General features: G+C 41.7%; 2 protein-coding genes across 4 annotated transcripts; both read right to left on the bottom strand.

The window, feature by feature from the left end:
• Positions 1-5,539: 5,539 nt before the first annotated feature.
• On the bottom strand, positions 5,540-15,128 carry tnfrsf1b (tumor necrosis factor receptor superfamily, member 1B). The gene is given in 10 exon segments (XM_014166298.2): positions 5,540-6,333; positions 6,335-6,496; positions 6,597-6,667; positions 6,773-6,838; positions 6,963-7,252; positions 7,386-7,479; positions 7,609-7,788; positions 7,875-8,000; positions 8,174-8,279; positions 14,733-15,128. Coding segments are annotated over 10 exon segments (1,425 nt in total). The 5' UTR covers positions 14,811-15,128; the 3' UTR covers positions 5,540-6,081.
• Positions 15,129-15,631: 503 nt separating this feature from the next.
• si:dkeyp-61b2.1 (tumor necrosis factor receptor superfamily member 21) lies at positions 15,632-25,101 on the bottom strand. Of its 3 annotated transcripts, XM_045705804.1 has the most exons (9): positions 24,475-25,101; positions 23,029-23,074; positions 20,540-20,644; positions 20,129-20,309; positions 19,268-19,881; positions 18,894-19,031; positions 18,670-18,689; positions 18,277-18,460; positions 15,632-16,793 (listed from the first exon to the last, which is right to left on the bottom strand). In XM_045705804.1, the coding sequence occupies exons 1-9, from the start codon at positions 24,532-24,534 to the stop codon at positions 16,546-16,548; spliced, it is 1,596 nt and encodes a 531-aa protein (XP_045561760.1). In that variant the 5' UTR covers positions 24,535-25,101; the 3' UTR covers positions 15,632-16,545. The 3 variants fall into 3 exon arrangements, with proteins under 3 accessions (XP_045561760.1, XP_014021776.1, XP_045561759.1); XM_014166301.2 differs by lacking the exons at positions 23,029-23,074; positions 24,475-25,101 and having other exon boundaries at positions 19,268-19,510; positions 19,661-19,881; positions 20,540-21,399; XM_045705803.1 differs by lacking the exons at positions 23,029-23,074; positions 24,475-25,101 and having other exon boundaries at positions 20,540-21,402.
• Between the last annotated feature and the right edge of the window lie 2,308 nt (positions 25,102-27,409).

A 27,409-nucleotide genomic window follows, 5' to 3' on the forward strand; every position in this document is an offset into this window, starting at 1 on the left:
CTGAAGTCCGCTGTGCTTTTTGTTGCCGATCTTACTTTGCTACCTGACTACCTCACGGTTTTTACTTTTTCATTACCGTATATTTTTAGTTTTTCCCTCACTCAACTTTTTTCATTCAACTTTTTCACCCCGGAGGTTTTATCTGGACATGGTTCGTCAGGACTTCAAACAGCCGAAGCTAAGTAACATTAACATGATGCCTTCTAATTGCAGTCGTTGTACTTATAATATACAGGAGAACGATCGCCTTACGGCAAGGATAGCTGTGCTGCAAGCCCAGCTTCAGACGCAATCGTTAGGCAAGGGTAATTTCAGTGTAGGAAAGGATGAAACAGCGTCTGTGCCACCAGTAAGTACAGATAGTAACGTTAGTATAAACCCCCTCGCACGGTCCACGCAGCCGGACATCTTTCTCATGGCTTCTGGAGGGAAACGCTGTAGGAATGCTCAACCGGTGTCGCTTATTCAGCCGACAGAAACTTTCAACCGCTTCTCCCCATTAAGCGAGTCGGGGGCCTAAACTTCTCTGGTCTCTACTCCTCCCGTTGTGGGGTCTGAGACGCCGAAGGCTCCCACCATTAGCTCTGACAAATTGAAAACCCTAGTCATTGGCGACTCCATAACCCGCAAAACTAGACTTAAAGAATCATCCAGCAATCATACACTGTTTACCAGGGGGCAGGACTACCGACGTTAAGGCTGATCTGAAGATGGTGCTGGCTAAAGCTAAGACTGGCGAGTGTAGAGAGTATAGAGATATTGTTATCCACGTCGGCACCAACGATGTTAGGATGAAACAGTCAGAGGTCACCAAGCGCAACATAGCTTCAGCGTGTAAATCAGCTAGAAAGATGTGTCGGCATCGATTAATTGTCTCTGGCCTCGATCTAGGTTGGGCAAAATTAAAGATGGCGGTGTTCGCTTTAGCAATCTCACTAGTATAAAGACCTCCTCCATTCCTGCCATTATTGAAAGAGATTGTTATACCTCACATCTCAAAATTGGGTTACTTAATGTTAGATCCCTCACTTCCAAGGCAGTTATAGTCAATGAACTAATCACTGATCATAATCTTGATGTGATTGGCCTGACTGAAACATGGCTTAAGCCTGATGAATTTACTGTGTTAAATGAGGCCTCACCCCCTGGTTACACTAGTGACCATACTGATCATAATCTTGCATCCGGCAAAGGCGGAGGTGTTGCTAACATTTACGATAGCAAATTTCAATTTACAAAAAAAAAAACAATGACGTTTTCGTCTTTTGAGCTTCTAGTCATGAAATCTATGCAGCCTACTCAATCACTTTTTATAGCTACTGTTTTACAGGCCTCCTGGGCCATATGCAGTGTTCCTCACTGAGTTCCCTGAATTCCTATCGGATCTTGTAGTCATAGCAGATAATATTCTAATTTTTGGTGACTTTATCATTCACATGGAAAAGTCCACAGACCCACTCCAAAAGGCTTTCGGAGCCATCATCGACTCAGTGGGTTTTGTCCAACATGTCTCTGGACCTACTCACTGCCACAGTCATACTCTGGATCTAGTTTTGTCCCATGGAATAAATGTTGTGGATCTTAATGTTTTTCCTCATAACCCTGGATTATCGGACCAGCATTTTATTGCGTTTGCAATTGCAACAAATAATCTGCTCAGACCCCAACCAAGGAGCATTAAAAGTCGTGCTATAAATTCTCAGACAACTCAAAGATTCCTTGATGCCCTTCCAGACTCCCTCTGCCTACCCAAGGACGTCAGAGGACAAAAATCAGTTAACCACCTAACCGAGGAACTCAATTTAACCTTGCGCAATACCCTAGATGCAGTTGCACCCCTAAAAACTAAAAACATCTGTCATAAGAAACTAGCTCCCTGGTATACAGAAAATACACGAGCTCTGAAGCAAGCTTCCAGAAAATTGGAACGGAAATGGCGCCACACCAAACTGGAAGTCTTCCGACTAGCTTGGAAAGACAGTACCGTGCAGTATCGAAGAGCCCTCACTGCTGCTCGATCATCCTATTTCTCCAACTTAATTGAGGAAAATAAGAACAATCCAAAATTTCTTTTTGATACTGTCGCAAAGCTAACTAAAAAGCAGCATTCGCAAATGGAGGATGGCTTTCACTTCAGCAGTAATAAATGTATGAACTTCTTTGAGGAAAAGATCATGATCATTAGAAAGCAAATTACGGACTCCTCTTTAAATCTGCGTATTCCTCCAAAGCTCCATTGTCCTGAGTCTGCACAACTCTGCCAGGACCTAGGATCAAGGGAGATACTAAAGTGTTTTAGTACTATATCTCTTGACACAATGTTGAAAATAATCATGGCCTCTAAACACTCAAGCTGCATACTGGACCCTATTCCAACTAAATTACTGAAAGAGCTGCTTCCTGTGCTTGGCCCTCCTATGTTGAACATAATAAACGGCTCTCTATCCACCGGATGTGTACCAAGCTCACTAAAAGTGGCAGTAATAAAGCCTCTCTTGAAAAAGCCGAATCTTGACCCAGAAATTATAAAAAACTATCGGCCTATATCGAATCTTCCATTCCTCTCAAAAATTTTAGAAAAAGCTGTTGCGCAGCAACTCACTGCCTTCCTGAAGACAAATAATGTATACGAAACGCTTCAGTCTGGTTTTAGACCCCATCATAGCACTGAGACTGCACTTGTGAAGGTGGTAAATGACCTTTTAATGACGTCAGACCGAGGCTCTGCATCTGTCCTCGTGCTCCTAGATCTTAGTGCCGCTTTTGATACCATTGATCACCACATTCTTTTGGAGAGATTGGAAACCCAAATTGGTCTACATGGACAAGTTCTGGCCTGGTTTAGATCTTATCTGTCGGAAAGATATCAGTTTGTCTCTGTGAATGGTTTGTCCTCTGACAAATCAATTGTAAATTTCGGTGTTCCTCAAGGTTCCGTTTTAGGACCACTATTGTTTTCACTATATATTTTACCCCTTGGGGATGTCATTCGAAAACATAATGTTAAATTTCACTGCTATGCGGACGACACACAGCTGTACATTTCAATGAAACATGGTGAAGCCCCAAAATTGCCCTCGCTAAAAGCCTGTGTTTCAGACATAAAGAAGTGGATGGCTGCAAACTTTCTACTTTTAAACTCGGACAAAACAGAGATGCTTGTTCTAGGTCCCAAGAAACAAAGAGATCTTCTGTTGAATCTGACAATTAATCTGGATGGTTGTACAGTCCTCTTTTGAAGAACATATCAAGACTGTTTCAAGGACAGCTTTTTTCCATCTACGTAACATTGCAAAAATCAGAAACTTTCTGTCCAAAAATGATGCAGAAAAATTAATCCATGCTTTTGTTACTTCTAGGCTGGACTACTGCAATGCTCTACTTTCCGGCTACCCGGATAAAGCACTAAACAAACTTCAGTTAGTGCTAAATACGGCTGCTAGAATCCTGACTAGAACCAAAAAATGTGATCATATTACTCCAGTGCTAGCCTCCCTACACTGGCTTCCTGTTAAGGCAAGGGCTGATTTCAAGGTTTTACTGCTAACCTACAAAGCATTACATGGGCTTGCTCCTACCTATCTTTCCGATTTGGTCCTGCCGTACATACCTACACGTACGCTACGGTCACAAGACGCAGGCCTCCTAATTGTCCCTAGAATTTCTAAGCAAACGGCTGGAGGTAGGGCTTTCTCCTATAGAGCTCCATTTTTATGGAATGGTCTGCCTACCCATGTGAGAGACGCAGACTCAGTCTCAACCTTTAAGTCTTTACTGAAGACTTATCTCTTCAGTAGGTCCTATGATTAAGTATAGTCTGGCCCAGGAGTGTGAAGGTGAACGGAAAGGCTGGAGCAACGAACCGCCCTTGTTGTCTCTGCCTTGCCGGTTCCCCTCTCTCCACTGGGATTCTCTGCCTCTAACCCTATTACAGGGGCTGAGTCACTGGCTTACTGGTGTTCTTCCATGCCGTCCATGTGAGGGGTGTGTCACTTGAGTGGGTTGAGTCACTGACGTGGTCTTCCTGTCTGGGTTGTGCCATGGCGGAGATCTTTGTGGGCTATACTCGGCCTTGTCTTAGGACGGTATGTTGGTGGTTGGAGACATCCCTCTAGTGGTGTGGGGGCTGTGCTTTGGCAAAGTGGGTGGGGTTATATCCTGCCTGTTTGGCCCTGTCCGGGGGTATCATCTAATGGGGCCACAGTGTCTTCTGAGCCCTCCTGTCTCAGCCTCCAGTATTTATGCTGCAGTAGTTTATGTGTCGGGGGGCTAGGGTCAGTCTGTTACATCTGGAGTATTTCTCTTGTCCTATCCGGTGTCCTGTGTGAATTTAAATATGCTCTCTCTAATTCTCTTTCTCTCTTTCTTTCTTTCTCTCGGAGGACCTGAGCCCTAGGACCATGCCTCAGGACTACCTGGCATGATGACTCCTTGCTGTCCCCAGTCCACCTGGCCGTGCTGCTGCTCCAGTTTCAACTGTTCTGCCTGCGGCTATGGAACCCTGACCTGTTCACCGGACGTGCTTGTTGCACCCTCGACAACTACTTTGATTATTATTATTTGACCATGCTGGTCATTTATGAACATTTTATCATCTTGACCATGTTCTGTTATAATATCCACCCGGCACAGCCAGAAGAGGACTGGCCACCCCTCATAGCCTGGTTCCTCTCTAGGTTTCTTCCTAGGTTTTTGCCTTTCTAGGGAGTTTTTCCTAGCCACCGTGCTTCTTTCACATGCATTGTTTGCTGTTTGGGGTTTTAGGCTGGGTTTCTGTACAGCACTTTGAGATATCAGCTGATGTACGAAGGGCTATATAAATAAATTTGATTTGAGTGTAATGGAGTTGACTGGTGACTATGACATGCACAGTATATATAATTCACGGCATTTGGACAGGAGCTATAATCCAATTATAATACCCCCCAAAAAATGTGTGTCGTTATTGCTTGAAATCAGGCTTGGCTACACTGCTTTCAATGGGGAAAGATTGCTCATCCCCCCTTGCGTGAATTTTGTTGAAAACATCACTTTGCTGTGTGTACCTATTAGAGCATCAATCAACTTTTCCAACCTTTTCATTACATGTTTTACTGTAGGCCACTCTAATAATCCAAATATAGTTGCTGGATAATACTAAATCATATTATGTGCATAAACTGTAATAAAAAAGATTTGTTCCACCAGTAGGTGGTGATAGTGTTATAGAAAAACAAAACCCGTCATACAAAAATGTCTCATCCATCATTCTTAACTTCTTATTGAGCTGATGTTTTGAATGTATTACTCATGATCTGTTACCAGTCAGTTGCTGCTTATTTACAGAGAGAAAGCACACGATTCCAACAGGTGTAGGCCAAAAAAACCAATAAACAAAGCAGTTTCATTTAGTCTACCATTTAAGTTTGATTAAAATAGAGACAAAGAACCCGTACTCTGGAAAGTATAGGCATGCTCTTCTCTCATAAGAACACAAATGAAATCTCATGTGGCGCAGTGTCATAAGCATCATAATGATCGGACCAAACTGCAGCGGGGATGTGAATCATCTTCTTGATTTATTAAAGAAAAGAACACTGAACAAAAGAACGACGAAAACCAGTCCTGAACAGTACAATGACTATACATGGAACAACCACCCACAAACACAAGAGAAAATAAACCCATATTGCCTACTTATGATAAAAGATTTTGGGATACCTTGAGCCGTGTAACATTTACAGTATCCTTACAACAACATTCACATGCACCACATAATTCACTTATCAATAATCCTTCAAACAGTCGCTGACAATCTAAATCAGGTGTTCAAGACTTTCCAGCACAGACAGCACGTTATATCAGGGTTTCCAAAACTCGGTCCTGGGACCCTCCCTGGGTATAACTTATGCAAAACGTGCAAAGTTTGGGAAATCCTACCTGAGGCACATGAACAGTCATTCGGTCTCTCTCTACCAACACAAAGTCACCACCAGTACTTCAAGTAGCAACCACATAACAACAGAGACAACAGTTACAGTAAAAAAAAGCATCACTAAAACACAATCTATTGTCTAACCCTCCCCTATATGCCTCCAGTCCTCATACATCATTTCCAAACTCCTGTACTGCCGTAAGTGCCTCTTTGCAACCCTCTCGCTGTGGCATGTTCACATACACCTCCTCCTCCCTTGATAAAGGGGCCTCGGGGTCAGCTTGTGGTGAGTCTATCTGGGTGCTGGTAGGTCTGGAGCATAACTCATTTCCTATGTTCACAGGGTAGGTAACAGTGATGTTGACATTAACTAGGGGTACAGATGCCAGGGGGCTGGTGGATTGGGGGCTGGGCTGGGGGGGTGCTGGCCAGGATGCTGGGCTGTGGAATGGTGGACTGGACGGGGCTTATTGACAAGCCATCCAGGCTGTTGGAGCACCCTGAGCCTGACCAGGTCTTAATAGCATCCTGCTGGGTCTCTGCCTGACCGACATTACTGCAGTCTCCTTTCCCCAGCAGACACTATATATATATAGAGAGAGAGAGAGAGAAAATGTTGAAGCTGTTGAAATGTTCTTGCCTCAAACATGCTTTACTACGGTTAAATGGCAAAAAAACTAACTTTAATGGCCTCCTTCTCAGAATTTCCATTTATATCTTCTGTAGAAGATACACGTATGAAGTTTGTGAAGGCTGTAAGAGAACATAGTAAACATACAGTAAAATGTCATTTTCATAGCCATGTTTGCAATCAATTAAAGGGCTATTACAATCAAGTGTTTAACTCTAAAGCTTTACCTTTCTTGTAAATGACAGTGCCTACGATCAGCAGCAGGAACATAGCACCTCCGATAGCACCTGCAACTGAAAGATACAAGAGCGGGGGTTACAACAAAGCGGTGTAAGTATACGAGAGACGGCGGTGGAGAAATGTTAAAACCACGAGAGTGGTCTCTGACACGTGGACTATATAGCTGCCTGTATTTACCTATCCAGAGGTTAATGCCTGGTGATTTTTCTTCCGTTGGAGCGATGACCCGTGGATCAGAGGGACTAGATGTCAGCTTTGAGCCTCGGGTGGTTGGAACTGTAGACGTATCCATGCTCTGTAGACTTGATGTGGTATGCCCTTTACCAGAGGGTGGCATTGTGGTCGGTGGGCTTGGAGGTGTGGTGGTTTGGAGGATGGAGACCAGTCGTCCGTTTACCTTCGGTCCACACACCGCATCGGTGGTGGCTGTACCGTAAGTCAGTACGTCCCTCCCCTGAGACAGACAACTGAGGAGACAGTGTCACAGTCCCATTGTTAACACCAATACCGACAGTCCAAATAATTGCTGTGTGTGTGCGCGTCTGTGTGTGTGCGTGCTTGCATGTGTTTGTGTTATGCATGAATGTGTGAGTCACTCACTCTGTGTGGTGCTGGCAGATCTGGGTGTAGGAGTACTGGTCAGAGAAGGTTCCATCGGGGCATGATGCACATTCCACATCCGACTCTGCTGTCCCTGAAACACACACCACAACACACAAACACGTTTACTCATACTCTTACAGTGAACAGTTGCATTCAAACTTCCAATATAATATTTGAGGAGGACAGAAACATGTGGAATCAGTTAGAAATAGTGTCCTACCAGCCTCCTGTCCAGCTATGGTACCTTCTACAGAGACCCCATAACCAGGCTTGCAGTATGTCAAATTTGCACACTCCTCACAGTCCGGGTGTTGGTTCAGTACGCAGTACATCCCAGTCTGGCACGCACACTGAGTCTTGGTGGTGCTGGAGCACTTCTGGACATACTTCAGGCCTTTGTCTTCATGCATAAAGGAATAAAATGCTCATTAAAGACTACACACCTATCAATGTAGCTGAGTCACTGGAGTAACATAACCCACCCACCTGCTGAACACTTGGGACATCTGAAGCATTTTGCGAAGTAATTAAAGGTCCCACTGTACTGGCCTCTAGGACATGGTTCACACGCCGTGTCTGAGGTAGAGCTGCATAGATCTTTCCGGCGTGTCCCTGTAATGACATACATGTATAATTTACAGTAATCATCTCAGTACATGTACATTTTACAGAACCTACAGAGTGCCGTAAAAGTATTGTTATGTTTGAAGTGGTCATATTTAGTGCTATGATTCTAAGGATGTCCTCTCCTCTCAGTTTCATTAGTGTTTAGGACTACACCTTACCAGAAGTACACTTGCTGCAGCAGAGGTTTACCTCTGCGTTATAGTATTCAGCTGTTTTGTTGTGGCAGGATCCGTCAGAGTCTGGTGCGTATGGCAGAGTGTACACCTGTAGGGACGAGGGGACCATGAAGTGCACCTGATCAGGAGAAGGAGTGATGAGTAACATGCCCCACCAAGAGCCTTCTATTTAAACCGCTAGTACACTCTTAGAAGAAAGGGTTCCAAAAGGGTTATTCGGCTATCCCCATAGGAGAACCCTTTTTGGTTCCAGGTAGAGCTCTTTTGGGTTCCATGGAAAGGTTTTAACATGGAACCCAAAAGGGTTCTACCTGAAACCAAGAAGGGTTCTTCAAAGGGTTCTCCTATGGGGGCAGCCGAATAACCGTTTTAGGTTCTAGATAGCACCTTTTTTTCTAAGTGTAGAACCTGAGGGTTGGGTATTGTGTCAGCAAAAAAAGAAGACCTATTCTATCTGTTGGGGACTGGGGAATATACACTAACACATTTGTGGTATAGTAATTGTTTGCCAGTAGACACAAGACACAATATACAGACAGTAAAACTTTTTTTTTTTTTAAACAATCTGTCTGTCTCTGTTTGACAGGAAGTGGTTGAGGAGATCGGAGAGATTTCCAATAAGTTGTCAAGGACTGGCTATGACGTCTGAATACCAAAGATATGTCGCTGCCAAGGCCTCTCACTATCGTCCTCTCTACAATGGACAGAATGTCTCTTCTGACAGGCATTTCCTTTTCATTTATGGCAGCCATCCAAAACAAACATATCAAATCAGAAAACTGAATCAGGAGTTTTCCTGATTTGATGTGTTTAGTTTTGTGGAACACTCGAGTTAAGCCTGAAAATGAAATATTGAGCTTTACAAAAACATCCGTTTCTTTTGATGGTGAAATTAATAATGAATGAAACGCTTTTGCACCTAGGTGCTCTGTGCAATATATTTTTTCCAAACAAACAAATAATCCATTGCTGAAAAAACAAAATATCAACGCTGCAAGCATACTATACAGACCATAGGTTATCCAATTTGAAATCATGTCATCCCGAAACCAATACAGATATCTTTCAAACATTGGAGGAAGTGAAGGTGCTACAAAAAAAATACCATACAAATCATTTATAAGTCATAGGCTAGTATGAGTGGTATTGATAGGCTATAGAAGATCATTACATCTGGTGCTGTGCCAAATTTGGTGCATAGCCCCTTTGCCATGGTTTACATAGCATGCCATTGTCTTCTGTATACTTTCAGAAGCATCCTGATTCTTCTTGTGACAGGTTGACATACTTTATTCAACCCCCTGTCCTGGTGCCCTACTAATAAGAAACAACCAACTGGGCAAAATTTAAAAGCACAACAAAGTTCAAAAGGGAAAACAATGTCCGATATTTTGTTATTATACAATCATTTAATGTGTTATTAGCACAACCAAATGACCTGGATTGCAGTTGAGATTAGGCTACATTAAAAGTACAAATGATCACAGCTGTTCGAGATTCTGCACAGATTATTAGAGGAACTTGGCAGACCTGCGACCTTTGCCCTGCTATCTTGAACATACACACTTCCTATGAGGACATAAGAGGAAATTTATAGTTAGGCTACAGTGGGCTAACCTCCAAATGTGGCAAAGGATGTGTTACACATTTTAAGTTTGAATAAATACTGTTAGACCTAGTTTATAAGATTGCCTTAACTTTAGGCTATTTCGTGTATTACAAAAGTAATTTTGAATTGTGTTTGGTGGACATCGTTTAATGGATATCTAATGCGGGGATAGTTTCATCTGAGCCACTGGCTTAATCCTATTCACCTATTCTATTTAGTTAGAGATGTGAATCCAACATACAGGCGTAGGATCTTATTTTGAGCCTGTTTGCTACAGCAGGATCCTGCAGCAAGAGGAAATGTGAATTATTATGTGGATTATAATTAATGAAAAAAATGTTTTCGTTAGGACAATTCGGACATTTTAAAGTGTAAATGACAAACTTTAGAAGCCTTTTTAAAGATCGAATACATTAGACGTTCGCATTTCCTGCCGTGCAGGAGAATTCTCAGCCTAAATGACTACCGACCCGTAGTACTCACGTCTGTAGCAATGAAGTGCTTTGAAAGGCTGGTCATGGCTCACATCAACACCATCATCCCAGAAACACTAGACCCACTCCAATTTGCATAACGCCCCAACAGATCCACAGATGATGCAATTTCTACTGCACTCCACACTGCCCTTTCCCACCTGGACAAAAGGAACACCTATGTGAGAATGCTATTCTTTGACTACAGCTTAGCGTTCAACACCATAGTGCCCTCAAAGCTCATCAATAAGCTAAGGACTCTGGGACTAAACACCTCCCTCCGCAACTGGATCCTGGACTTCCTGACGGGCCGCCCTCAGGTGGTAAGGGTAGGTAACAACACATCCGCCACGCTGATCCTCAACACAGGGGCCCCTCAGGGGTGCGTGCTCAGCCCCATCCTGTACTCCCTGTTCACTCATGACTGCACGGCCAGGCACGACTCCAACACCATCATTAAATTTGCCGATGACACAACAGTGGTAGAGGCCTGATCACCGACAACAACAAGACAGCCTATAGGGAGGAGGTCAGAGACCTGGCCGTGTGGTGCCAGGACAACAACCTCTCCCTCAACGTGATCAAGACAAAGGAGATGATTGTGGACTACAGGGGCTGTAGTGGAGCAGGTTGAGAGCTTCAAGTTCCTTGGTGTCCACATCACCAACAAACTAACATGGTCCAAGCACACCAAGACAGTCGTGAAGCAGGCATGACAAAACCTATTCCCCCTCAGGAGACTGAGGGGGAATCCTCAGATCCTCAAAAGGTTCTACAGCTGCACTATCGAGGGCATCCTGACTGGTTGTATCACTGCCTGGTATGGTCATAGACTGTTCTCTGTGCTACCACATGGCAAGCGGTACCGGAGCACCAAGTCTAGGTCCAAGAGGCTTCTAAACAGCTTCTACCCCCAAGCCATAAGACTCCTGAACATCTAGTCAAATGGCTACCCAGACTATTCACATTGCCCTCCCTCCCCTCTCCACACCACTGCCACTCTCTGTTGTCATCTATGCATAGTCACTTTAATAACTCTACCTACATGTACATACTACCTCAACTAACCGGTGCCCCCGCACATTGACTCTATACCGGCACCCCTGTATATATTGTTATTTTTTACAGCTGCTCTTTAATTACTTGTTAATTTTATCTCTTATTCTTATCCATATATTTTTTAACTGCACTGTTGGTTAAGGGCTCGTAAGTAAGCATTTCACTGTAAGGTCTAGACCTGTTGTATTCGTGACTAATACAATTTGATTTGAAAATAGTGATCAAATTAAGATCCTATATCTGTTTCAAGTTAATAGGATATTTACTGTATTGCTAAAGGGATATTGCATTGTGTTTGGTTCTCAACAAAACCAAATATCAACATTTGAATGATAAGTCTCTTTTGTGCCACTGACTTAGTCTGGCTTTGATTCCAGTTTGTCTACAAATTAATAATTCATATGTTGGATTCACGTCTTCATCTCAACCAAGATCAAACATGATTTAAAGTGCATTTAAAGTTTGATTTGATCTGATTTAATCCTATTCTTTAACTTTGAGTTTTGGTTGAGATGGAGACGTGAATCCAACATATGAATTATTAATTTGTAGACAAACTGGAATTAAAGCCGAATTAAGTCAATGGCACAGATTGAACTATCCAAGCAGAAGATACATCTGATATTTGGTTGTGTTGACAACCAAACACAATTTACTATCCTAAATGATATCTTAACCGCCATCGATAAGAAACAATACTGTGCAGTCGTATTCATTGACCTGGCCAAGGCTTTCGACTCTGTCAATCACCACATCCTCATCGGTAGACTCAATAGCCATGGTTTCTCAAATGATTTCCTTGCCTGGTTCACCAACTACTTCTCTGATAGAGTTCAGTGTGTCAAATCGGAGGGCCTGTTGTCCGGGCCTCTGGCAGTCTCTATGGGGATGCCACAGGGTTCAATTCTTGGGCTGACTCTTTTCTCTGTATACATCAATGATGTTGCTCTTGCTGCTGGTGAGTCTCTGATCCACCTCTACGCAGACGACACCATTCTGTATACATCTGGCCCTTCTTTGGACACTGTGTTAACTACCCTCCAGACGAGCTTCAATGCCATACAACTCTCCTTCCGTGGCCTCCAACTGCTCTTAAATACAAGTAAAACTAAATGCATGCTCTTCAACCGATCGCTGCCTGCACCTGCCCACCCGTCCATCATCACTACTCTGGGCGGTTCTGACTTAAAATATGTGGACAACTACAAATACCTAGGTGTCTGGTTAGACTGTAAACTCTCCTTCCAGACTCACATTAAGCATCTCCAATCCAAAGTTAAATCTAGAATTGGCTTCCTGTTTCGCAACAAAGCATCTTTCACTCATGCTGCCAAACATACCCTCGTAAAACTGACCATCCTACCAATCCTCGACTTCGGCGACGTCATTTACAAAATAGCCTCCAATACCCTACTCAACAAACTGGATGCAGTCTATCACAGTGCCATCCGTTTTGTCACCAAAGCCCCATATACTACCCACCACTGCGACCTGTACGCTCTTGTTGGCTGGACCTCGCTTCATACTCGTCGCCAAACCCACTGGCTCCAGGTCATCTACAAGACCCTGCTAGGTAAAGTTCCCCCTTATCTCAGCTTGCTGGTCACCATAGCAGCACCCACCTGTAGCCCGCGCTCCAGCAGGTATATCTCTCTGGTCACCCCCAAAGCCAATTCCTCCATCGGCTGCCTCTCCTTCCAGTTCTCTGCTGCCAATGACTGGAACGAACTACAAAAATCTCTAAAACTGGAAACACTTATCTCCCTCACTAGCTTTAAGCACCAGCTGTCAGAGCAGCTCACAGATTACTGCACCTGTACATAGCCCATCTATAATTTAGCCCAAACAACTACCTCTTCCCCTACTGTATTTATTTTGCTCCTTTGCACCCTGTTATTTCTATTTCTACTTTGCACTTTCTTCCACTGCAAATCTACCATTCCAGTGTTTTACTTGCTATATTGTATTTACTTCGCCACCATGGCCTTTTTTTGCCTTTACCTCCCTTATCTCACCTCATTTGCTCACTTTGTATATAGACTTATTTTTCTACTATATTATTGACTGTAGGTTTGTTTTACTCCATGTGTAACTCTGTGTTGTTGTATGTGTCAAACTGCTTTGCTTTATCTTGGCCAGGTCGTAATTGTAAATGAGAACTTCTTCTCAACTTGCCTACCTGGTTAAATAAAGGTGAAATAAAAAATAAAAGAAATAAAAATCCAGTTTGTCTACAAATTAATAATTTATATGTTAGATCTCTATGTCAAACAAAAATGTAAGTTAAACAATAGGACTAAATGTAATATATTCAAACTTTAAATCCAGTTTGATATATTCCTATTCTTTAACTTAGATTTTAGGTTGAAATGGAGATGTGAATTCAACAAATGAATGAATAACTTGAAGATTACATTTGAAATCAACCAAAGTTTGAAAACCTAGGCCGATATGTATTGTCTATTTTTAGTTGAACCTTGGGTTGAATTGAAACAATTGCTATTTTTTGGTATTTTGGGGTATTTTATTAGGATCCACATTAGTTGTTGCAACAGCAGTAGCTACTCTTCCTGGTGTCCACACAAAACATGAAACATGACATAATACACAACATTAATAGACAACAACAATGTTGTTGACTTTGCAAATTCTGTATAGGCCTAAATAGTATCATTGATGATATGACATAAAGTATGGTTACATTTCATTTGCTCTGTTAAACCAACCTTTTGGAATGACTTCGACAGCAACAGTGAATATATTTCGTTATTAAGAGATCTCTCAATACTTATTCTCATGATATGACATTGGTACATGTAGTAGTCAGCAACAAACAACAAAGCTAAGCAGTGCTGGGCTTGGTTAAAACCATGGATGGGAGACCAAATTAACACCTGTTAGACAACTCTCCACTAGTAGATGCTGCCTAGACTTTGGTTTTTTCTGATAGTGGATATAATGTTGAAGATCTGACGTGGTTTCAAAGGTACAAATTCAACATATTTCATAAGGTTTCTCTATGTTGAAAATTGGTCACAACGATAACATAATCCTTAAATTTCACTCTGAAAACAACAGTTTATGTTGACTTTTTTTTCAAATCCTATGTATTTTAAACATATATTCTATGTCACAATACCTTGACAAATTAAGTTGAAAAATCCAAGACAACACAACATTCTCTCGCACACACACAATTCATTGACCTAGATAATTGTTAACAATCAATGATTAATGATTCGCTATTTAAAATCAGACTGATGATCTGATCTGATGATCATACAACACTGCAAAGAGTATCCCATTTAGCTAAACATTGGTCAGGCTGCACCAGTTACACGGACCTGTTTCTCGTTGTCATGGTCGCGTCACACAACATTCACGTCTGAAGGACACTTACCATGTTCTCAACAGGCTGCACCATGATTGCTAGAAAAATCCTCACTGTAAGAACGCCACTTACGGTCCTTAGTATCATGATTGATTGAACTATTATTGACCCTTTAAGATCTTGCGAAAAAGTCCATACTGAAACCGTATAGGTAGCCTACAGAAAAACACTCGAATTACAACCTGAAACAAAAGCGCGCGTTTCCTTGAACTGCTGACCAGCTAAGGAAACTGAGGGCGTCTTTGCACTGCAGTAACCTTTCAGTCAATTTCCTCAAGTCGTCCACGTACTGTACCCAAACCGGTAATGATTGCAAAGAGGCAGTGTCAAGCAGTAACACTTTCTTTCATTAACCCTTTGTAACACAACACTATACAAATATAAAAAATGTTTTAACACATTTATAGGGGTTCTTTGGCTGTCCCCATAGGAGAACCCTTTGAAGAACCCTTTTTGGATCCAGGTAAAACACCTTTTTGGTTCCAGGTAAAACACCTTTTTGGTTCCAGAGTACCTGGAACCAAAACACCTTTTTGGTTCCCGGTAAAACACCTTTTTGGTTCCAGGTTCCATGTCGAGGGTAAAGGGTTCTACATGGAACCAAAAAGGGTTCTCCTATGCGGACAGCCGAATAACCCCTACATTTGCAAAAATGTCTAAAAACCTGTTTTCGCTTTGTCATTATGGGGTATTGTGTGTAGAGTGCTGAGGATTTTTTTTTAGATCATCTGTTTTAGAGTGAGGCTGTAACGTAACAAAAAGTGGGAAAAAATCAAGGGGTCTGAATACTTTTCAAAGGCACTGTACATCTACATCTGTGCCAAATTTGGTATGTTAATCACAAAATGTTGAGTCAACATTTTCAGCACTACTACTATATAAAAGAGAGACCATTTTTCATTCCTCCATACTAATACAGAAATCATCGTAAATTGTATTTTGTCGGTAAACACTTGCTTGAAACAGTTCTACAATTTCTGAAGGATAAAAAAAACAGCTCATGCTATGGCATAGCCTACGTCACATGCATTTGTCAAACAGACAAAATATTACATTTGCATGATTAACAGACAGTGATTGGCTGCACATAGTCATAGTCAACTACATAAGTGGTTTCACCATAAAGAGGTGACTTGAAATAGTTTGTTCATTTGTGTACATTTCTGTCAAGGAATAGACTGGAACAGATTGCTATTGTCTGTTATAAAGTCATCTTTCTTCTGTCTTCGTCCTGTAGGCTACTGTACATAGCAATGTCTTGATCATAGATTCACAGAACAAAGGTTGTAACCCGTGAACATGGTATTACTGTATTACTTTACAATGGAAATTGTAAGCTCTTCACACCCCAAACCCTACTTGTATCATGGTTACATAGGTTACTTCACACCTCATATGAATTTCTTGTCTTCACTGTTTCTGTGGTTGATACACTTAGACTCTCACACGATCTGGCGCCATTGTGTACATGTACCCAATTATGGGAAACTCCGACTCACAGTGTCGACACCCCATATCAAACAGACCATGCATTGCTCTCAAATACTGTCCCAGCACTGCTGTCACAACAGTGACTTACAGTGAATTTGAAACCGTGCTAAGACTATTACATACAGTTGGAACAAACTGTCACTCATTCATAATAGAAGACCCCTGAGGGACCCCAGTGGCTTTTGCAATCCTTGTACAGAAGGAAGCCATCCAGTCTAACAGTCTTTACAGTAGCAAATAATATTCTGTCTGCATTCTTGCCCTAGAGATGATATTTGATATTGAATGAAGTTGCTCCTCCTCAGGCTTTTTCCATAGTTAATCCTCAATTTCATTTTTTTTCTAGTTCCCAGTTGCTGGTGGCCGGGATGGGGTATCTCAGCTCTTTGCAGGTCTCCTCCTGTGTACTCATTCTCTCTGGCCCCAGAGCAGGGCCCTCAGGGAGGGGGCAGGAGGACTCCTGCTGGGGTGTTCTGGTGAGGGGACAGCCCTCTACTCCACTCTCCACTTGATCCACCTTCCTCTCCGACTTGTTGTATCCCAGGACAACCGTCCCCGGAGAGTAGATGTAAATGGACCCTGAATCAAACACCAACATTATTCGATTAAACTATTGAAACAGGTGACACATACATTCCTATCTGTTATGCACAGTAAATGCTGATATAAAACCTGTTGAACTTAGTACTGTAATAAATGTACAGAGAAGAAGTGAAAAGCTGGCCTCATTCAGCAGCATATAGACCCCTTTCTGTGTTTACAAACATTGAGGCGCGCAAGTTGGTGACATAAAAAGGGGGAGTTCTTATAGAACACCAGCAAAAAAAGCCTCTATTTACATATTGCTTAATAGTGCATTTCACACTACTTTTGGATTATAATTGGATTTTAAGGCTCGTATGAATGCCCTGCTTAATATAATGTTTGTGTCATCATCACAAATCAACTGCATTATACTTAAAAACCTATGGCTAGCTTTTGCTACAGCCTATATCAATGAGCGTTAGCATTATAGCTAACAGCTGCTGCATCCAAAATAGTTATTTTGCAAAGATCACAACCAAATATAATCTAAGCGACTGTTCATGCAAGAATCAAAACATAATTGTAAGGGTGTGAGAACCCCAAAAAGGTATTTTGTTTAGAAGTAATAAAAAAGTACATTTAGGCTATGTTTAATGGGCGCAGATGGCAATGGCTTTCTTACTGCCGCCAAGAGTCGTGCGCATCAGTGCGTGACGTCAGTGTGTCATGTACTGGAAAAGAGTTTATACATGATCCTATTTCTATGTGCTGGTTGTGGTTTCCTGTGTATCCTCACTAAATGAACCTCTGACACTGCTTTATACACTGCAGCACTGCGCTGGTACCACTGTGTCTTGGCAGTGATACTTGAACAGGAAGTTTAAACGAGAAAAAATATGTCTCAACTCACAGCCAAACAAAACAACTGGAAAGGGAAATATGAACTCAGACGCAAGTGAGATTAAACAAACTTCCTTGCCGAAGAACACAATGTTTCCAGACCCGAGTTTTTCCGGACCTTTAGCCCCCTAATTTTTAGACACGCTAGAGGAAATATGTCTGTCCAAATGTGGCTACACTCCACGGAAACATAAGATACAATGTAACAATATGTAACGCCCTGGCCATAGAGAGGGTTTTTTTTGTTATCTATTTTGGTTAGGCCAGGGTGTTACATGGGTGGGCGTTCTATGTTTATTTTTCTATGTTGGTTTGTTTCTTTGGTTGGCCGTGTGTGGCTCCCAATCAGGAGCAGCTGTAGTTTGTTGTTGCTGATTGGGAGTCATACATAGGCAGCCTGTTTTCCTTTGGGGTTTGTGGGTGATTGTTTTCTGTTTAGAGGTTTTCCTGACAGGACTGTTTTGCTGTCGTCTTTGGTTTATTTTTGTAAAGTGTTCTCTTTTTTCAATTAAATTTCAAGATGAACACACATCCTCCGCTGCACCTTGGTCTCATTACGACGACAGCCGTTACACAATATGATATCCAAACAGTGTAATAATATCAGTACCAGCGCAGAGCGGTGCACTACACCTACCCACTGTGTTGCTAATGTTCTCTCCTCCAGAGTGGTCCACTGTGAGCTGCTTCATGACCCCTGGAGGTAGCAACCCTGCACCATCCTGTCTAGGATTTCCCCCAGTCTCCCTCCCCAGAAGATGCTGGGCCTCCAGGTGTGGGCAACTCTCCTGTGGTGGCTGGGCCTGTATATAGGAATCCGTCTGTAGGGCAGCAGGACAATGATGGTTCTCCCACACATTATAGCTCCCTCTTAAACCTTCCTTACAAATCTGCTCATCTTAAAGGTAGAGACACATTCTCACACAGTGACCCATTTGACTTTCGAGAAGTCACCGTTTATACTTCTAGCAACACTGTACAGAAGTTCGATACATACTTTATGCAAATAGAGAATTAGTACTGTACTCACATTTTTACCAAATACTGGACCTAAATGAATATAAAAGAAGATAGAAATCAAGAAATCAAAATGCATATTTTATATGCATGTATACACCACAATGTTTCACTGTCTCCCTATAAATATTGTAAGTGTATTTATTTACTGGGTTTTATAGAAAGGGAAACATGGCATATAATCTGATGCATCACTGCATAATGTGTTTGTGTTATCTAAACACTTTACTCGCTCACCTTTCCACTTGTCCATGGACTTCAGTGACCTCTCCCTACAACGGACAAAGTAACCAACCAGCAGCACGACAACCCCTAGTAGCCCACCTATCAGCAGCAGCCAAGGGAGAGTGGGAGGGCTCGGTCCAGTATCTGTTGCTGAAAGATAAGGTGAGTCTGGGATGAGCAGAGAAAAAGTGCTTCATCAGAGTCATGGAGAGGCAGAGAGACAGGAGCAGGAAGCCTGTAATGCTGAACCTGTCAGTGTTATGTTACTTTTACTGAATATAACAGACCCTTTAAGAGCCTATAGTAACAACAAATGTATTTCTGAAAGAATGAATCATCTAGTAGAAATGGAGAGATGGGATACTCTAGTCTTCTGAGAACCATACCGTTGTCTTCTGTGGTAAGAGGAGGTGTAGAGGCAGACTCTGCAGGTGAGGTGTTACTGTCCACCTTGCTGGGGTTTCTCCTGGTGGTAAGCTTTGTGTTGGGGTCAAAGGAGCTGTGTTCAGTGACTTGTTTCCTAGTTGGGAGGGAGGTAGAGGGCTCGCTCTGGGCTTGGGACAAAGAAGGCCTGGTGAGTAAGGCTGGTAAAGGGTCTGCAGATGTGTAAATTATGGCTTTGGGAAAGGCTGGAATAAACAGAAAATGAGTGTGATTAGATGGCAGGACAATGAAACCTCTAGTGCTGGACTGGTGAAGCATGTTAAAGCCCTCCAGTGGACAGAGCAGGAAATGCTTGGATTCACTCAAGTGTGAGAAAGCTCCCATAAGAGCCATACCATCAGGAGATGTAGACCCCACCAGTCTAGATGGGAATGCTATGATGGGGGGTTTTCGGGTGGTGCTGACTCCACTGGAGGTAGAAGAATGAAAGCCTATCTCTGAGCTGTGGACAGTTGGAGGTGCAGTGGTTGTAGGAGAGTTAGGGGAGGTCTGGGCACATACACGATCCTGAGAGGCAGTGCCCTCTGTCACCATGATCATTCCCTTATGGCCACAACTGGGGAGAAGCCAGGAGAGAACTTGTGAGGTGGTTTATCTAAATTAGAAAGTACAGTCTTGGATACTAGTAGATATAATAATTGAATTTACTGTAAAAGTAGGCCATGTGTACAATTGTTTGTTTCAAATGACTCATAAATCCAGTAGAGGGAGATAAAGCTTAATAAGTCAAGTCTTTATGGTAGGCAGAGAATGTCTGAATCAGTACAGTGCTCAGCACCAGTGCTGCATAGCTGTGGACTTACTCTGTGTGGGGTTTGCAGGACATGGTTAGGTTTGGTTTGTTGGAGAAGGTTCCGGGAGAGCACGGCTTACACCTCCTGCAGGTATACTGGGCAGCGATGTCACAGAAAAAGCCGCTGTCACAGTGGCACTCACGGTTTGAGTCCCGGCTGCATTCCTTCACCTGTGTCAAGTGCTGATCAACTTTGCCCGCAAACAAAGACACACAAACACACAAATTATCTAGGAGACATTTGCTCTCAATATGTTTGTCCCTTATTCAACTACTGTAAAATAATGATGCCATTTTATATTAAACTATTGTTACTAATATACATGCTGTATTTCCTTGAGGTAAATAATGCATTAATGGGTATGACGTTTAGTGTAGAGGAATGAAAGAACCCAATGTAATGCCTAACTGTAAAAGTTACCTGAGCAGGCTTTGCTGCAGGGGTCACACTTCGGAAGGCCGTTCTGCGTGTACCAGTAGTGGCCATCGAGACAAGGGACACACTTACACTTGTTAATAATGAAGCCTGCAAAGGACAAATGACAGGTGTTCACATAGGTATCAACATCCTGATGACACACTTGTTCCATCTCTGACTCTTTCTTTTTCTCTTTCAGTGCATTTACAGTCACTTTAGTATTTACCATGGGTTCACAGAAGTTAGGAGCCATGGAATGGAAGATAAATTATTCCTCAAAGACTGTTCTGAATGTGGAGAGTTGCCTGCCGTTACAGTAGACTGACCAAACTTTAAAGATAGTCACTCACGATAGCATACTATATAATATGTATGATGCCAGTGGCACGTCTTTTCACTGACGGTGTCATAAAGAAATGTTGTGGTAGGACGAGATGACAAAAAATTAAGTTGAAGTGGAAGTACTTAAATTAGCAGCTAGGTTTCCATCCAATTAGAATCCACATGAAGAAAATATGCACATTTTTCCGTCAGTGGTGTGTTTCCACCAAACAGACTTCTTGTGGGTAAAAATCTGTGTGTGGTGACATAGTGCACACAAAATTTACTTTTTAGCTTAAGTTTTCATGTACCGAAAAAAATCTAAAGTTCAATGTGTTTCCATGGCATTTTCAACTCTGCTGATTGTTTTGTCACAAAAACTGTTGCGTTAAATAAAAAATGTGCCTACTCTGGTCTTGGCATGTGCACTCTAGCCAACAACAGCTCACAGATATAGTGAAGGTAGACTGTATGGGTAGGCTAGTCTACAAGATGAGATTATAATGGACAAGATAATATTTTTATTTGTCAAACGGCAGTCAAGCATCGATCACATCACCAGAATAAGACCCTTGATATTTATTGGAAAGGAGCATCAAGATCACTGTGCACTTTCACCATCCTGTGAAGTTCATCATAACTTTCATCTGTAGCTGTCACGTCCTGACCAGTAAAGGGGTTATTTGTTATTGTAGTTTGGTCAGGACGTGGCAGGGGGTGTTTGTTTTATGGGGTTCGGGTTTGTTGGGCTATGGTATTATGTAAGAGGGGTGTTTGTTTAGAGTGTTCCGGGGTTTTTGGTCTATGTTCTATGTTAGTGTATTTCTATGTTCAGTTTAGTCTTTCTATTTCTATGTTTAGGATTTGTTGATTGACCTTCAATTGGAGGCAGCTGTTCCTCGTTGCCTCTGATTGAAGGTCCTATGTATAGCGGTGTTTGTGCTATTGGGGTTTGTGGGTAGTTGTTTCCTGTTTTGTGTCTGTGCACCTGACAGGACTGTTTAGTGGCGTTCGTTGTTTTGTATACGTGATTTGTTTGTTTTTCCTTCTTTTGATTTAATAAAGAAGATGAGTATACACGTTCCCGCTACACCTGGGTCCAATCCTTACGACAACCGTTACAGTAGCCTAATAAACTGCATGGTTTCCTGAATCGTAGTGGGAGGACCACACACCATATCATCGCGTGAATCCAAGTTTACTTCGATATGATGGGCATTTTATCAATATTTACCCATAAAGGAGTTTCCACCTCCATTTCTCACATAATACATTTCTCACAAGATTTCCCATGTCGAATGAATAAATTATCTGTCAGCATTTTTAAAAAATTACCTAAATTTCCTGTTTCCATCACAGCTATCATGCATTTTTTTTTGGTGGATGGAAATGTGTTCTGTTGTGACAGACGTATCTCCTTCACACGGACACAGAGAGCTGACTGTGTCTGTCATCTCTAAAGGTCATTTATTTGCATGTCAGTGGGTCAAAACAGGAACAAGCAGCATTTGTGGCTAGGAAATAAAGGGCATCTCCCCAAATCTATTCCCAATGATGTGACAGACTATTCAGTTATCACAAAAGTCATCGATGGCTTCCTTATCTACCAATATCACATTCCACAGAAAACGATATACTGCATGTGCTCAGCTACTTCCTGTGCCATGACGTTTCATCACAGGCTCCAGAGTGCCAGTTTCTGACAGTGTAGAATGAATGATCAATCACTAGATCAGGGATGGGCAACTGGCTGATCAGGGACAGGTGGGGGGAGAACTCAGTAATAGAATACACAAGGTACAATTTCGACATTTGGTTGTGCATCAGCAGTCACTCAATTAGCCCATGCCTGCAAAAAAGAATAGATTGTTAAATTAATCTAGAGGCCAGCTATCTAAACTTGTAGTAAGCATGGTCGATTTACCGACCGGGGTAGGGCCCCTTGATTATCAGTTATCATATTAAAAACTGCATCCACCCTATGGCAAAGTGTGTAGAATTGCAGGAAATTAGCTGTAAAACTGCTACTTTTTCTCTCCACCCCATGGCAAAATGAGTAGAATTGCTGGATGAAAGCAAGAAGTAAATACACCTTGTAACACTGTGAGACAGGTGTAATCTTTTACCCCACTTTTACTATCTAGTTCAGGGGGATAAACTGACGGCTTTACCTGGGTCACAGATATGAGGACAGTTGGACAACAATACAGAGGATACCTGGGAGAGAGAGATAGACAGAGAGAGAGAGAGAGAACCATGATCATTAGAGGAATCATTATTTTATTTTGCAACAACAGAATATTCCAGTTCTCAGAGTGAAGTCCAGCCATGATGTAGAAGAGTTACTTTCCCTCAGCCCTCTGGCAGTAATCTCTCATGGACAGACTATGAGCATCTGACAAAATTACGCTCTAGGTAAACCGAGATAACTCTGCCAGTAAACAGATGATAAACCTTGCAACATGGAAATGCCATGGCCATAACCTACAGAGTTAGTTATCTACACTACACCTACACTTCCTGGCATAGCCACAGGAAGGGGGGGGGGGGGGGGGGAATTGTCTGCCCTACAGATGGCTATATTGGTCTGCTAATACAGAAGTTCCGGTGCACTACATTTGTGGATTTTTTTATTTTATTTTTTTTGGTTAATATTTTTTGTTCAATTCAGAATTTTCAGAGGGTGCTGCACCCTCAGCCCCCCTGTTTCCCACGGCTATGCTTCCTGGAGGCAAAACCCACACACCAAACAATATCCCGTTCAGAAAAAAGTGACTGTCACAGAATGTACCAAGAAAAATCCTGGTAAAACACCTAAACAAACAACAATTAGTACAAACTAGGTTAAAAGTTCAGCTTCACACACTCATGTTTATGCTGACACAAAAACTGAGTTTATTTTGGCTGCACTGGCAATAAAAACAGCAATAAGCCAAATCAATAATGGTTCAGTCATAAAGCTTCTCTAGTTCACTATTTGGTAAGCACCAAAATAACAATCACAATTTCAGCTGTTATAATAACTGTTAATTATAGATTCACAAGCTATCTAAATCTATAAACTAAAAATTAACATTCAATAAACTAATCCCCTGATCTTAACAAAAATATTATGAGAGCATTCTTGATTTCAGTGAATTAACTGCTCTATAAAACTTTGCACAATACTAGAATGACTACATTTACTGGCAGTGTAGGACAAACTGCAGCCGGCTCACTAGGGTTATGATAAAAAAAAGGTTTCAGTTTCTGTAAGAGCAGTGCCCTAACTTTATGTTCACTTGTTTATTATTATCTTTCATATCTGAAAAGTCGGCTACACCTATCAATATAGAAAACATTTTATACTGCAATTTATAACATAAAATATGATATACTACTGTAATTACAATTATAAAAGATGTATCATTAGCACAAATAATAACAGCAATAATAACAATCCTAATTACATTCGCATAATATCATAATCAACCACCATCATCATCTCCACAATAATCATAAATAGGTCATCATAATTATGTTAATTATCTACATCTCTTATCATCATCGTCATCATACAAAAAACATAAATCACAGTACCTAAACTAAACCCAGTAACATCTGTAAAACATACTTACCAGATTAAAAAGGCAAAGTATTCTCAAAGGACATGAGGTATTATGGCGTTGATAATCCATTTCGCACTATAGAGAAGTCACCTGTTAAATGTAGCCTTTCAAAAGAAACAAGCAGAATACAGTTCAATTACCATGCCTGGTTGAATCTCTGGTCAAGGTGCTAAAATATGCAGCGGAGGTTTTGTTCATGTTCGAGTTTAGCGGGGTTACGTCGTCAGTGAGTTGTCCAATAAAGAAGCAGATAAATATAGCGCGCTTGTTGGCCACTTCCACTTTTGGTAATATTTTGTGGACAAGGGGCACGTAACATAAATGGTCATTGGTCATCATGTCTAGATGGATACAGTTGTTATCAAAAGTTTTTTTTTTTTGGGCATTTTCGCTAACCTTAACCCAATTCTCCTAACCTACTGCATAAATTCTCCTAAACCTGGTATGAAAAGTACATTTCGACAAAAGCTGTATCCCTTCTAAACAAAACCCTGGTAATGGAGAAATTGTATAAAAATGCCCAGTTGCCCATTATTTTGGCTACCATGGCTAGAAGAGATCTCGGTGACTTTGAACGAGCGGTCTTAAAAGGTGCATAGAAAGTTCATTAGAGAATGCTGTTTGAGAGATTTTATTTTGAAGACAAACCGCAAATTCCACTATTGTGGTTAATCCTTATTGTGACCAATCAGGACCCGAATTTGACTGCACGTCACATAATAATGACGCTGGTAAAACTTTGTTTGGCGCCCAGTGTCTGTGCCGCACGAGCGCTGGACAGTGCTGGTCGTAATAAAGCTAGCTAGCTGATGGAGGCAAACAAAGTTCTTCCCCAAAAACATAGCAAAACGACATAATTGTTTCAGTAGCTATAGTTAGCTAGCTAACTATCTAGCTAAGTGTCATCATCTAAAATATTTATAAGACAGCTCATTAATGGTGGTCGGACCCATCTATGTGAAGCTAGCAACAATAAGGATTAGCCACAATAGTGGAATTTGCGGTTTGTCTTCAAAATAAAAGTCTCAATGAAAGTCATGCAATGTTCTTATATAAATTCAACAAAAGACAATCATTTGTTAATTTGACAAAAATCTGTTGAAATCACACTGGGTGTATTAGACTTTAGAATTGCATTGGTGGCATACTTATTTCACTGTACAGCCTTACAGATGGATTGTAGATCAATGACATTGGGTATCAGTCTACTCAGTGACACCAAGAGAACCTTAGCGTCGTATTGCAGGACTCTGAAACAACTGTGAATTGAGCCACATTTATTGTACCAGTCAACCTACTATGTGTATTGAACACTATTCCAGAGGAAAAACAATTCAGCGTGGATGTTTTGGAGCCTGATAACTCTTGAGGAGGACTTTGGGAAAAAAGCACTTAGGTACTGAGAAGGCTGATACCCCATTTCATTGATCCCCAATCGTTAGGTAGGGCTGTATAGTGCAATATGAATGTCAATACGCACAATAGGCTGACTGGGGAGGTGATTTCACACAGTTAAAGTCCCGCAATAAGAGCTACGACACTAATATTTACGTAAACTATTCACAGTTGTGTTCTCTTGGTGTCACTGAGTAGACTGATACCCCATTTCATTGCTCCACATTCCAACACTCCAACCATGTTTAACAATATCAAGTCTAAACATGGCATGATTTCACCAATTTGAACCTTCTGCATCACTTTCAAAGAGGGACTTTTATTTTAAAGTCGAACCGCAAATTCCACTATTGTGGCTAATCCTTTATGTGGCTAGCTTCACAGCACATAACCCGGTCCGGTCAAACCATAGTATAGTAGTCAGATGAAGCAAGTGGAGAGCAGCATATAAAAGAAGCAAGGCGAGGAAAGGAGCACTGAAGAACTTGACCACTCCTCCACAAAGTCCAGATCATGTTCCAGAGCAGTCCCCACAGCCAGGATCTTCAAGGTCAGGGAAATGTGCATTGTTGTTCTTTGTGAAGAGTACCGATGTTGAAAGTGCGATGGAGATGATGCCAAGCCCGATAAAAGCTGTGCCTTCCACCATGAGAATACACCATGTCATCACCCTTTCTCCTGGTGAGCTGATATCTCGTGATGTCAGCTGCCTTTGTTCAACAAAGAAGGACTTAAACTGTGCACGCTTTAACACACAGCATTTCAGTTTCAGTCAGAAGGTCCTGGCTGCTCCAGAACAGCCAGCCAATGAGGAAAATCCACAAGCTGTGGGGGAAATCCAGGTCTTCTGGGGCAGTGGTGTGTAGTGGAATATGATAACCTTTATCCAGGCATCATCCTCGGCACGGATGAAATGAGTGTACAAGTGAAATGTATGCATCGTGTAGGACCAAACAGATTTTTCTGGCCTTCTCGAGACGACATCCACTGGTATCAGTTTGATGAAGTCCTTGAGCTGATTCCACACACACACAGCGTGTGACATCCCACCACGTGGAGGTTGAGAAAGATATGTGGGCCAGACTCTCAGGAAGAAACCCATGAATGAATGAATGAATACGGTGCTCCTGAGAAGGATAGTCATGCTGACACTAGCGCTGTAGCTACAGCTGTTTTAGCATTCTAAATGCCCTTGGAAAATGTTGAACTTTCCTGATGAAACCTGTTGAATGTTATTAATTACCCTAATGCCTAATGGGTTTTTATTTGTTTTGATATTTACTGTAGTTTGGTTAATAAAACCCAGATTATTCTAAATATATCTAATGTTCTTATTACATGGTCGCATACAATCAAACGCAATGTTTTGGGGTAAATCTTGGAGGTATTATGATAGTAAACTAAACTTGTTTATATCGAAACCGATGTCTCTTCAACCCTGTTACAGTATTCATTCCTGTCACCCTAGTCTCAACCCCGTCACATGACAATATTTGTTAAATAAAATGGGCAAAGATGAATAAATATGAATAATGTTTTCTGTCTGAAA

Source organism: Salmo salar, chromosome ssa22 (genome assembly GCF_905237065.1).
Source record: "Salmo salar chromosome ssa22, Ssal_v3.1, whole genome shotgun sequence".
Lineage (NCBI taxonomy): Eukaryota > Metazoa > Chordata > Actinopteri > Salmoniformes > Salmonidae > Salmo > Salmo salar.